Genomic DNA, 13,333 nt, shown 5'->3' on the forward strand with positions numbered 1-13,333 from the left:
CCTAAGAAGAATATATAGATCACAAATCACCCACGGATTCAGATTTCACTGCGTTTATTTGATCAATCATTATGGACCCAGGTATTCCTAAAACTCTTTTTGATAATCTAACGTAATTTGTTCTTGGTGGTTATTGGTATTTTATAAGGATCCCCTAAAATTTCAACAGTTTAACCCTTCTTACTCTTGTTTCTCTTGCTTGGTTATGGAGTAGTTCCCACTAGATGTGTTGTAGGAGCATATGAAGTTAGCTCTCCATATATCAACACTTAGGGCATTTCTTTTAGATCTTGTGCTAAAATTGTTATACCTTGTGAATCTTAGCGAGTTCTGGTGTGCCAAAGCAAACTTCTTATACACAATGTGTAAGTAGCTTATTATGGTTGCAATCTTATTTTGAAAATGAATGACTTGATTGATTTTACAAAGCTGGTTGCAATTATCATATCAACTCATGTGAACTCGTGCTTCAACCTACATGGTTGTTATACCACTATCACAAATAGTTAAAGGTAGTAGACTAAGCACATTTTCTAGTTTTTTCTTCATAAATTATTATTATTCAATACAAAAAGTAATCAATAATTAATTTCTTCATTAATGTCGATTGTAACAAAAACTTTACAAATTCCATTTAAGGCTTAACACTTTTTCAAAGGCAATAAGTCTAAGTAGAATATTAGATTTATAGTGTGTTTAATAAGGTATTTTAGTTACTTTCTAACTTTTTTTTCTATTTGAAAAGCTTGTTTGACTATTTGGTAAACGATTTTTTGATAGCTTATAATGTTTTTTGAGACCCTACTTGGAGTGTGTTTGCCAAGACATTTAAACTAGTTTCTAACTTTTTTTATTAACTAAAAAACTTGTTTAACCGTTTAGTAAATAAGTTTTTTTTAGTAATTTTTAACTTTTTTTGAAATCCTACTTGAAATAACATTTTTTGTAATACTAGTTTTTAACTTTTTATATTTATTCACTTTTTGTCCTTAAATATTTATTAGATTTCTTTTTTAATCTTTTTTTAAGGTAAAATTTTATTATTTTTATCTTTTTATGTAATTTTTCATTTTTCAATTACTTCAACATATAATTTTACCAAACACTTATGATTTAGTAAGATAATTTTTTAGGTTTCAGCTACAAGCTAATTATACCAAACATAGCCTTGAAGTGGTATTTTTTAAAACTTTAACTCCTAGTTTTAGCTTTTTATATCTATTTTCCTTTTTGTCCTTGAATATTTATTAGATTTCCTTTTTAATCTTTTCTATATAAAGTGACCTTTATTATATTTATTTCTTTTTTGTCCTTGAATATTACATAAATATGTTCATTCATATAATTTTACATTTTTAGCTACTTCAAGAGATAGTTTTTACCAAACATTTATAGTTCAATAAGATAACTTTCAGTTATCATCTATCTTTTCATCTTTCAGATAATTTTACTAAACGTAACCTTACAACACTCATTTTGTACTTGCGTGTTTTAAAAATAAAATACTCATACTCGCTTTATACCTGTGTGAACAACGACTTTAATCCCTACCTTTGTACACATTGAGTGCGCTTATAGTTATATTTTCATAATTATATTCACACCTCACACTTTACTTATACGTAAGGTTAATAAATCAATAAAAATATTAATTAATTTTTTTGCTATAAATAAATGGAAAATTCACTATTTAATAATTCAAATATAAATCCTCTAAAAAAATTCAAATATAACTTTAAATCATTCAAATATAACACTAAAAACATTCAAGCACAACCTTAAATCATTCAAAACTAATCATTCTTAAATATTGTATTATAAATCATTAGAAACTTAGGCATCATATGTTGGTACTTTCTAATAATCAATATTATGTTTTAATAACTAAATTAATAATTAATAAAATATATAATTATACATAGAAGTCATTTTAATTAAATTATATATATAATGAGAGTGCTTATTTTATATGCGAGTGAGAGAAATAAATATTAACCATTAGATCTTATTTTGAATAGTCAAAATTAAAACATACTAAGTTATGAGTTTTTTTAAAAGTAACACAATTTTTTACATATATTTAAATATTGACCATCTATATATGTATGGTTATATGGTCTAAAAAAATCATATTGATTTAACGGAAATTTAAAAAATGACAAAGAAGTAGTTTTTAAAAACAAGAAACATTATAATACAAATATTATATGATTATGAAATATAAAATATGAAAGGTTTAAAGCCTCTTCAATTCCCTCAATATTTCTATATCAGTAATCATTTTAGGAATGACAATTTTTGGACCAATATCTAATTATTTTATTAATTAAATGCGAAAACATATTATTATACAATTTTTAAATTTTTTAAACTTTTTTTAATAATGATTTTTATAACTTTAAGAGATTCCCCAATTAACAAAAGATATTCACTTTTGGAAAAGTATAATAATATACTTATCTTTTGAAACCACTATGTAATTATATTATTTAATTTTATTAATTAAATGCAAAAACATATTATTATACAAATCTTAAATTTTTTTAACCTCTTGATCAACAATTTTTATAATTTTAGAGATAGAGGGGTGCCAAAGTAATGTAACAAGTAAGAGGAGATGCATGTGAAAATTGAGTAAACCTAAAGAGAGGTTGTTGTAATTTACTATTTTTTTTCTATTTTAATGACACAAACAACATGTTATAACAACATATTATTAATGTATTGCTGAGACAATTATGGGCTTATGATGGATAGATGTATCTTCTATTGTATTTTTTTCATAGTTTCTAATGCATTTTAAGGGTGTTTAGCCCCTCTTTTCCAAAAAACAAAAATTGATTTTTTTTATATGTTCAATCAACTCAGTTAAACTCATTTGATAGTAAAATATATTATTTGAAACTAAATATTATATTTTTATTATACAATTAGTTTTTATCTCTTAAGTTCTTTTTAGATTATAAAGTTAATAGTAATATTATTTTTTAAGAAATCTTATCTCAATATTGTATTTTATCAAATTTTAGTTATTATATGATCAATTTTATCTCCTAACTTTTTAAAATTATAAAATCAATAGTGATTTTATCTTTTCAAAGAAATTTTTATTTCATCAAATTTTAGTTATTTTATATAGTTTTTTTCTTTGTTAATATTTTTTTTGGTAAGGAAAGGAGAGGAAAACTCTAAACAAAAAGCACTAGCTAGGGGTGCACACGAGTTGGGTTGGGTTAGGTTTACAAAAACCCATCATCCCACCCAATTAAAAAATCTTAGGTTAGTTGGGTCGGATTCTAGTGATTCTGTTGAAGTTTGGTTGATTAGGTCATAAATTTAAAAATTAAAAATTTCAGAACAAATCTTTTAAAACAATTTTCTTTAAAATATATAATATAATTACATAGAATATGTAAATTTATTGCATAAAGAAATTTCAGATTTTCATTATTTTTATTTTTGTATTTTATTATATTCTTATAAATAATGTTAGTATTTTATTATTATTATGTGATCGGGTTGAGTTGGGTCACGGGTTGACAATTCATAACCCCTTGTCCAATCCATATATAATTTGGTCTATATTGAATTGAGTTAGATTTGACCCAAATATTTTAAAAATTCAATTAAATATAATTGGGTTGGATTGGGTCACGGGTCAATCCAATCATGGGTCAACCCGGACCCGCCCGCGAACACCCCTATAGGCTAGATCATGCAATAAAAACATCTAAAACACTAGTTGGAGGAACAATATATTCCTCATTCATATGGGCTCCCAATTTAGCAAGTTTATCAGCTACGTAGTTTGCATCTCGTTGAATATGGTGAAGAGATATCTCCCAATGTCTTTGTAGTAGGCTTCTAACTTCCATGATAACATCACGATGCATATGTAACTCTAGCTGAGAGTTAGAGACAGTAGTTATTGAACAAGTGGCCTCAATAACTTAAGGGGGGTGAATTAAGTTTTAAAGAATTTTTATATGAGCAAATTCTAATTCCTTTTTTAAAATATTTGTGATGGGTTTAGAATATAAAAGATGAAGAAGCAATTAATTCAATAATGTTCTTCAATTATGCAAGACAAAATAAGTGCAATAAAGATAACCGAGATAAGGGAAGAGAGAATTAGAAACTCATTTTATCCTGGTTCGGCCACTTCTCGTGTCTACGTCCAGTCCTCAAGCAACGCATTTGAGATTTTCCACTATCTTTGTAAACTCTTTACAACCTTTGAACACACCTTGGGATCCCTCACCCTTGTGTTCAAGATTCTCACAAGCCAAGAGACGAATAGTCTCTTGATTACAATAATGTTTATAAGATGTACAAAAATCTTTCTCTCTTTTAGAGATGATAATACAAGTTGAAGATCTGATTTGCAAGAGTTTGACTAATAACTGTTTTTGAGATAATTTTACAATTAAGGTTCTGATTTGAAAAACTCTGAATATTTTCAAAGTCAAGACACATATATTTTTCAAAATTCTTTCATTGGTAATCGATTACAGCATTCTGGTAATCGATTACATAGTTATATTTTGAAGGGTCATGACTTTTCAAAGTATTTTCTGAAGTGTCGTTACTGGGAATCGATTATAGACACTGGGTAATCGATTACAAGATTTAAAATTCAAATTTCAAAACCCTTTTTAAAAAGCCCATTTGCAATCTATCTCTAGTAATCGATCACAATACATGGTAATCGATTACTAGCGCCAAAAATATTTATTTTGAGCCAATAAAAACATTTGAAAATAATTGTTGAGGCCAAAACTTATCAACCAGTGTGAGATTCTTTTAACAAATAAACTAAGGCATTATCTTTTTCTTGATCTTGTTTGCTTGACCTTAAATTAATCTTGAAGCAATCTCTGTTTACTTAACCTTGAATGTTTCTTGAAGCAATCTTGTTTGCTTATATTTGACATCATCAAAAACCTGTATACATACATTCACATTCTCCCCCTTTTTGATGATGACAACCATCTGAAGGGAAGGAGTGAAGAAAGTATCTATTTGTGGCACGTGCACTCCCCTTTAAATTTTCAATGATTGCATTGTTGAAAAAATATGTTCAGAAGATATTATCAAATATAAAACCCCTTACTTTTAAGTTACCTTTCAATCATCTCTCCCCCTTTAGCAACATCAAAAACAAGGAAGTACCAGTACATGAAGGAGCAGAAAAACCATTCACATTGAAAGTACCAAGACGTGGAAGCAAAATAAAGTTGAATACCATAACAGAATATCAAGTCCTAAACATAATAGAATTATTAGTAATTTAAAGTACCAAAGCGTAAATAACCAAAGTCATGAAGTCTGAAATATGAAGAAATATAAAGGCATATAGTGCTAAAAAGGATGATACTGGATAAACTCTAAGAATCAATCGGAGGATCAAAACAACTACGAATAAAGCTCATATCGTCCTCAAGTCGCGTAATACATGAATCCATAGAATCAAACCGGTCTCCGACAAAGGCACGAAGATCCCAAAGCTCATTAAGGACATCATTCAACAATGAAGAGAAGTGATCCCTTGGTGGTGGAGAAGGAGTGCGTTCATCAGGAGCATTAGGCGGGAGGTCTTGTTTACGAATCCGTTGACCATCCAAATCCTTCCTATACCCAAAGGATGCAACTGCAACGACTCCAATGGCAAAGGAACATTTAACTTTGATAAAAGGTTCATTAACCAAAGGAATATTGAAGTGCTGCAAAATTAGAGTAACAAGGTGGGGATAAGGGACATGTGCATTTGCCTGTAATGTCTTATGCATATGATAGTGAACAAGATGGGCCCAATCAATTTGACAGCCAGTTTGCAGGGCCCATAACAGAATTAAATCTTCCTCAGAGGCTTGAGCAAGATTGGTAGAATGAGGAAGCAAGACTCGACATAAAATATAATGCATGATGTGACACTCAAAGGTAAAAGAACCAGCAAGCAAACGATCAGTCATATCAGCATTTTCAACACAGACCATCTTTCGGGCATCATGATTAGAATAAATGGTTTTCCTGTCATCAACTAAGGTTCCCTTTTCGAGCCCTGCACAACCCCTAACTTTATCGGAAAGTGTACCAAGTCGTTAAAGTAATAATAAAATGGTAAGAAACTGAGTATCGAACTTAGGGAACTTGTTTCATTCAGTGAAGTTTCATTCAACAAGCAGACATTGATATAAAGCCATGTAAATAAAAATAAGGATGTATATACTATAAATCTAAAATAACTACAAATACGCTTATCAAAATGGGAGAGAAAACAAATGATTAAAACATTGGGTCCTTCTACTAAACGCTTGATGTAATTGAAATATTTTTCTCTATTTAATGTTATTTTTGTGTTCTATGCTGAAGACTAAAATACCAAACACTGATTCCTCGTGTGAATGGACTAATTCTAATTAAACCTCATTCTCGGATGTCTCGTTGAACTTAGCCTAACCGAACAACATTACAATCACAGTATATCAAAAACTAAAACCCTGCACTCTATGTTTAGCAATGCAATTATCTAGCCCTGCTCTATCCAGTTCTAAGGATTAATACATTTTCCAATGCTAAAAATCCTAACTTTACACACCAATGGGTGATCAGACCAAAAGCATGCAATAATTATGTGCAAATAGAAGCAATGAACACATAAAACAACTTTAAATAGATAGTTAAGAATTTACATCAAGTTTCAGCAAAATTTCCCAACAGAGATACTTAGCCTTCCATCACAAGGCAGGAACTTTTAGCTAAAGGATGAAGGTTTAAGAAGAAACTAACAGATTACACAGTGGTGGGGATGTCTCCTCCGCCTCTGTTTTTCACCTATGTTCTGCTTTCTACGCTCTGAATTAGCCTTCTTTCCCTTTTTTTATTAATTTTTTTCCAACTTCAACCTTAAAAGGGGCTTTATGTCCTCGAAGGCTCGCGTAGCGCCATTTTCGTGCTTAGCGCGAGTTAGTGAATATCCGCTGAGCAAGCTGGGCGCGCTTATCACGGGAAGAGAAAAACGCCTCACTGAGCGAGCTGATGACACGTTGAGCGCGAAGATGCTTCTCAGATTCTCCCAACTTGCTAAACGGGCTGAGTGTCTCGCTTTGCGCATGATTCTCGCTAAGCGCACAAGCCTCACTTAGCGAGACACCATCTGCAAGCCTTCATAATCTTCATCCTTTTTACCTGAAACTGAAATTAAAACACATTAAATTCACACTATTAGGCATTTCTATTGAACAAACTAAAACTAAACCTAAAATATGTACAATCCTACAAAAAGAACCATAAATTGGGGAAAAGATAAATATTTTATAAAACTTTTCTATACAAAAGTTAGCCGTAAATGACGACTAACAAACTCCCCCAAATTTACAGTTTTGCTTGTCCTTAAGCAAAGAAAGAACAATTTACTTGTCCTCAAGTGACAAGCTCACAATGGTTATTCAAAAGAGTGTTTGTTTCCAAGCATTCAATAACATGACACAAGTAGCATACAATGCTTCAACCAACATCTTTTCACAAGATATGCAGCTTTTCAAAGATATGAACATGATAATTAGGTACGCAACTGAAATAAGCTAGCGGGCAAGACAAATATCAAGGAAGATTCATCAAGCCAATGGCTTATGGTCACTGTTTCGCTCAAGCACAAGTGTTTAGGCTATTTATCAATCAACAACCAACACAAGTCTCAATCTTTGCAATTCATCTCATGCCATACAGTCACAAACACACAAATTGAATCCGAAGGACTTTTCTCGGCTTGTAATGAGGTTGGGCTGCAAACAATATATGGTTTTTATAGGATGCAAAAATCTTAAGTTCTAGGAGAGCATTCATCCTTAGATCAACCCTTTTTTCCTTTTTATTCCAGCTTCTATTACTTGTCTTTCGACATTTACAACACTTAGTTTTGACAACAACACACACTTAGCTTTTATTTTTGAAATTTCTTTCTTTTTTTATATTTTATTTTAGCAGCTTTTACTTGCTGCAAATTGATTTTACTGTGTTGTTGTCATCTTTTTACCACAAATTTTGTCACCCAATAAACTCCCCCAAATTTGGGACAAATTTGCCTTGAACTATGACGCTCTCCTACAACCTAAGACAAGGTAGATGGAGATTACAATTTACAAGCTCAGGATTCAAGTCAATCACTCAATTTCCAGCTCAACATGGGTGCAAGGGATAATTCATTCATGCACAAGGTAAGCTTTTTGGCTAAGTAGCTATTTCAGTCAATCATGACCTTCATCATCTTCAAACTCATGCATTCATTCAGTAATCAGAGATTCATGCAAAAATTAGTACCCAATGTTAGTCGTTCTCTCACATTTAAAGATCACACACTCACCAGGTTGTGGCTAGTGATTACCTTCACAATCAATCTGTCAAACAAACTAACATTTTCAACCATGTACCTAATCCATGTTCTTTATCTTCTAATTACTGAATACTTATTCAAAGCATATGATCCACGCATTACAATTCACTCAATTCATGCCATTGATCAATCCAATTCATTCAACAAACACAAGATTTTCATGTCAAACAAACCACTGCATAACAATCAAAATGCCAACTGTTCACCAAGCTTTCAAAATTTTTCTAGCTAAATAGATTGAAATATAAAACTGAAACTAAAAACATAAAGTGAACATAAAATGTATCAAAAGCAGGAATATCTTGAGCTGTAACAGGCCATGGGTCTTAGGTGCTCTGTGTTGCAGTCATATCAACTACATAATCCGCATTAGCAATGCCATCCTCCTTATCAAAGACCTCCAAAACTGGTGAAGTAGCTGGTGAAGCCTATGGAGTGGCCTCGCGAGCGACCTTCGACTCTAACTGAGGCTCCTGGACTGTGGAAGCCTCACCTCCCCCCAAATGAGAAGGCTGGACTCCTGGCCAGGCCACCTGAGAAGTGAACTCCTCCATACTGATAATAGGCAGATGCTGAGTCGAGTCGTGCATACTCTGCATCACCAGGCATAAGCCACGATGGATGCTCTGCAACATCGGCACTATGACCTTGGAGCATCGGCACTATGCTAGAACTGGTGATGGCGGAGCAGAGGGAGCTGGTGCTGGAACTGATGGAAGTGGTGATGTGGAAGTAGAGGGAGCTGGAATAGAAGGAGCAAGATCAGGGGGAGTAGCTGAAGATGGGCCCTCAGATCCTCTAGCCCGGGCCTTGCGGGTCCCTGGAAATGTGACTGAAGGGTCATTTAGGTTCCAGCAGTTCTTCTTTATGTATGCTAAATTAATGGCAGGGACGAGGGACTCGAAGGTCAGAGAATATGAGATAACTCCTCGGGCTATGAATAATGCGGTGATCAAGGTTGGGAAATCAAGCCGCGAGGAGTTGGACTGGGCCATTTGTGAGATTTGATGTGATATGAGGAAGCGCACGTCTATGTCCATCTTCATAACTAGCCTATAGACTAACCTCGCCCTATCCATATTAAGGTTGGACATGTGAGAGGTGGGGGTGAGGTTCGAGTATGATAATACACTCCAAGTATGGGCCAGGGTGGTCAAGTCCTTTCTCAAGAGCTTCCAGGGTGCTCCTTCAGCATTAAGAACAAATCCGCGCCCTGGAATACAAAGCTTGGAGGCAAGCTCCTAAGGATCAGTGTGCGTGCTGCAGAAGATGGAATATGAGGGGTACTGCTCCCCTGGCTGGATGAGTGGGGGTGTCTCCAGGAAAGCATTCAGCGATGCCGCATCAAACTTTATCAGCTTCCCTCTAACTCGAACCTGTTTTGGTGATTTGTCTTCAGGGTCGTACAGGTTTGAGTAAAATTCTTTGACTAGGGCCACATCAATGTGCCCGTCCATATGCTATGTCAGCACCTTGTGCCAGTTTTGCCGGATGAGCTCTCGCCTGAATTCATCATATTCTGTCACGAAGAGGTTAACGTTCCTTTTCAGAAGGATGTTCTGGGAGTGAATGTTCTGAGAATATCGCTCCCAAGCGACCTCGGAAACAAAATAGGTGGTGTCATATGGTTCACGAGGTTGGGAGGTCGTGGCTTTCCTCTTTCTGGAGGCCATCTGCATCAAAAATGGTCACAAGAATCAAGTTAGATAGGTTTTTATTTCAACTGAAACAAAAAAATAAAATTGAAAAAAAAAACTGGGTGCTTAACGAGACTGGCTCGCTTAGCGCGCCTTATGAAAATAACAACACTCGCTTAGCGCGTAGGGCGTGCTTAGCGCGGCAACACAAAAACAAAGACATTGGCTAAGTGAGACACACTCGCTTAGCTGAAACATCACAGTGGCTAAGCGAGCATGACTCACTAAGCCTTATTCTCTCACAGAGAGCTAATTGCGCTTAGCGAGACTGACTCGCTTAGTGCGACATACTAAATAGACTTAGCGCCAGCAGACACTTAGCCCAATTATTCTACTGGAACTTAATTGGCTAAGCGAGCGGGATCGCTAGGCCCAATTCCAAAATAAAACAAAACAGAGAAGAAATTTCATTTAGCGAGACTGACTCGCTTAGCGCATGAACAAAAACTCAGAAATTAAAAATGCTTTGGGCTTAGCGAGACTGACTCGCTTAGCCCAGGCTTATTCAACCTAAAGAGGCTAGGTGGCTTAGTGAGATTAACTTGCTTAGCCACCAACAGAAGACAAAAATCCTTTTAGACTATGGCCCAAGAAACACAACTCGCTAAGCGCAACATGCCAGCTTAGCGAGTTCATACGAACACACAAACAAAACTGGAAATTTAAATACTCGCTAAGCCCAAGTGCAGTGGCTTAGCGAGTTCATACAAACATTCAAACATATGTAGAAAAATGATGAGCACACTTAGCGGGACAGGGCCATCTTAGCGAGTTCATCCAAAAACCCAGAAAAACAACAGAAATTGATGAACTCGCTTAGCGCACAGGCGTGCTTAGCGAGCACAATGAAATTTCCAGAAAACTTGGGGCTTTTCAGCCCCCTACCATAGGCCTATATTAGGCCTCAAAACCTAATCAAAACAACACAAAAGCATGTACATTGTGTGCAAAAATAAACCCCTAACAGCATGCTTACTAACAACTAATCTAACAACAACATTGCAAAGCACAAAATCAAAACTTTTAAGAAGCTATAGTAAGTCTTCTAACCTAAGGTTCAAAACAAAATTTAAAGTAAAAAGTTAAGAACACTTACTTGGATTGCAGAATGCAAAAGCAAGGAGGAAGAACAGAGAACAAAAGGCACAATGGAAAGCACAATGCAGAGGAGTGCATAATGCAAGTGATAAGAGTGAGAAGGAATTTTAAGGTGCACAACGTAACTGCCTTAAGGCAGTAAAGCCTTATTTTTTGCAGTTTTGACTACCTCGCTTAGCGCAGGTCACTCGCTAAGCGAGCACTCAATGACTTTTGAGTTTTCAGAATTCAAACTCACGCGCTTAGTGGGCAGACTCGCTTAGCCCAATTCAGAAATTAGAGAATCCAGAGAAGGATTTGGGCTTAGCGCGAAGGGTCGCGCTTAGCGAGTTCTACAACTATGATTGGTCTGCAACTCTCGCTTAGCGTGGCATAGGTCAGCTTAGCGAATAAAATACTTCATGATGCAGTAGTGGCACTCGTTTAGCACAATTCCAACCCCGAGAGGGATTTGGGCTTAGCGGGCTGACCCGTTGGGCCGAATTCTCATGAATGGTTTAACAAAGAGGAAATTGCGCTTAGTGAGATGCAACTGTGCACTTAGTGAGATGACTCGCTTAGCCCAATTCCAAAAGATGAAATTCTAGAGAAGTTTTTGGGCTTAGCACACAGGGCTCGCTTAGCAAGACCCTTTCAGCCAATGAATAGGGGTTGATGCGCTTAGCGCGAGAAGTGACTGGCTCAGCGCGTGAAGGATTATTCGCTTAGCGCACGTGGCATGTTGAGCGAGTGGATGACTGAAAAAAAATTCTAAGTGTTTCCATCCACAACTTCCAGAGAAGCTTAATCAACCCTATTTTCAATGCAAAACATGCTGATTAATCATTCAAACAATCACAAACAAGTAATCCTAACTATATGCAGTGAACATAAAATTAAAAAGGATTGGGTTGCCTCCCAGTAAGCGCTCGTTTAACGTCATTAGCTTGACGCATCTTACTTTATGGGTTTGGATCAAATTTGGTTCCCACCTTTAGAACCATCTCTTTCCATACTTCATTTACCTCTGAACAGACTTTCCGGTTGAGCAAATGCTTTTCTTCATCAAATAAATCAAAGCTGATCTTCTGATCAGCAATTCCCATCTCAAGCTTTTTCTTCCCCATGTCCACTACACAGCTAGGGTCAGCATGAAGGGACGACCCAAGATCAAAGGGATCTCAGTATCCTCTTTGATGTCCATCACTACAAAGTCAGCTAGGAAAGTGAAATGCTTCACTCTAACCAAAACATCTTCAATAATGCCATAGGGTCTGGTAACAGAACGATCTGCTAATTGAAGTGTTATCTTGGTTGGCATTATCTCCAACACCCTAATTCTCCAGCACACGAAGAGTGGCATCAGGTTTATACTGGCTCCTGAATCCATGAGGGCCTTACCAGCAGACACATTACCAATAGAGCATGGCATAGTAACACTTCCAGGATCTTTGTGCTTCGGTGGAAGGATCCGTTGAATCACTGCACTACAGTTTCTCTCCACAACAATGGTGTCACTATCTATGTACTTGCTCTTTTTGGTTAACAAATCTTTCAAGAACTTTGAGTAGAGCGACATCTGCTGAAGGGCCTCTCCAAAGGGTATTGTAATCTCCAACTTCTTGAAGATATCAAGGAAGCAAGCTAGGTGCCACTCCTTGTCTTTCTTTGAGGGTACCAAAGGATATGGCACCTCTTTCCCTATAGATGGACTAGTCTCTCTCTTCTTTTCACGAGCCAGCTTACTCTTGGTCTTCTTCTTTTATTCCTTATCTCTCTTTTTCTCATTTTCATTTTTTTCATTTCCTTTTTGTTTTTATTTTTGTTTTTGTTTTTCTTACTTCTCTTCTACATTTATTTCTTTCTTATTCACAATTATTGGTGTCTCTCTCAGCTAGTCATCTTCTTCTTCATTTTCTTCTTCTCCAAGTTCACACACTGGTTCCTGTTTCGTATCCTCAATCCTTCTTTTCTCATCCTCCATGGAAACCATCCTACCTCTAGTCATCACAGCCTTGCATTCTTCCACAGCAAGCTACGAAATCTTTCCAAGGCCTCACTTAAGGATTCATCTGGAAACTGGTGGAAGGAAGAAATGGCTGCCTTTCCTTCTACAGTCTTGGACTCAGGGAAATATTTCTTCAAGAATTTTTCAACAACTTTTTTC

General features: G+C 35.3%; 1 protein-coding gene across 1 annotated transcript; it reads right to left on the reverse strand.

Annotated features, from left to right (window-relative positions):
• Positions 1-12,298: 12,298 nt before the first annotated feature.
• On the reverse strand, positions 12,299-12,745 carry LOC114372424. Its single transcript, XM_028329966.1, has one exon. It carries the CDS (start codon positions 12,743-12,745, stop codon positions 12,299-12,301), a length of 447 nt encoding a protein of 148 aa, XP_028185767.1.
• Between the last annotated feature and the right edge of the window lie 588 nt (positions 12,746-13,333).

Source organism: Glycine soja, chromosome 2, assembly GCF_004193775.1.
Source record: "Glycine soja cultivar W05 chromosome 2, ASM419377v2, whole genome shotgun sequence".
Lineage (NCBI taxonomy): Eukaryota > Viridiplantae > Streptophyta > Magnoliopsida > Fabales > Fabaceae > Glycine > Glycine soja.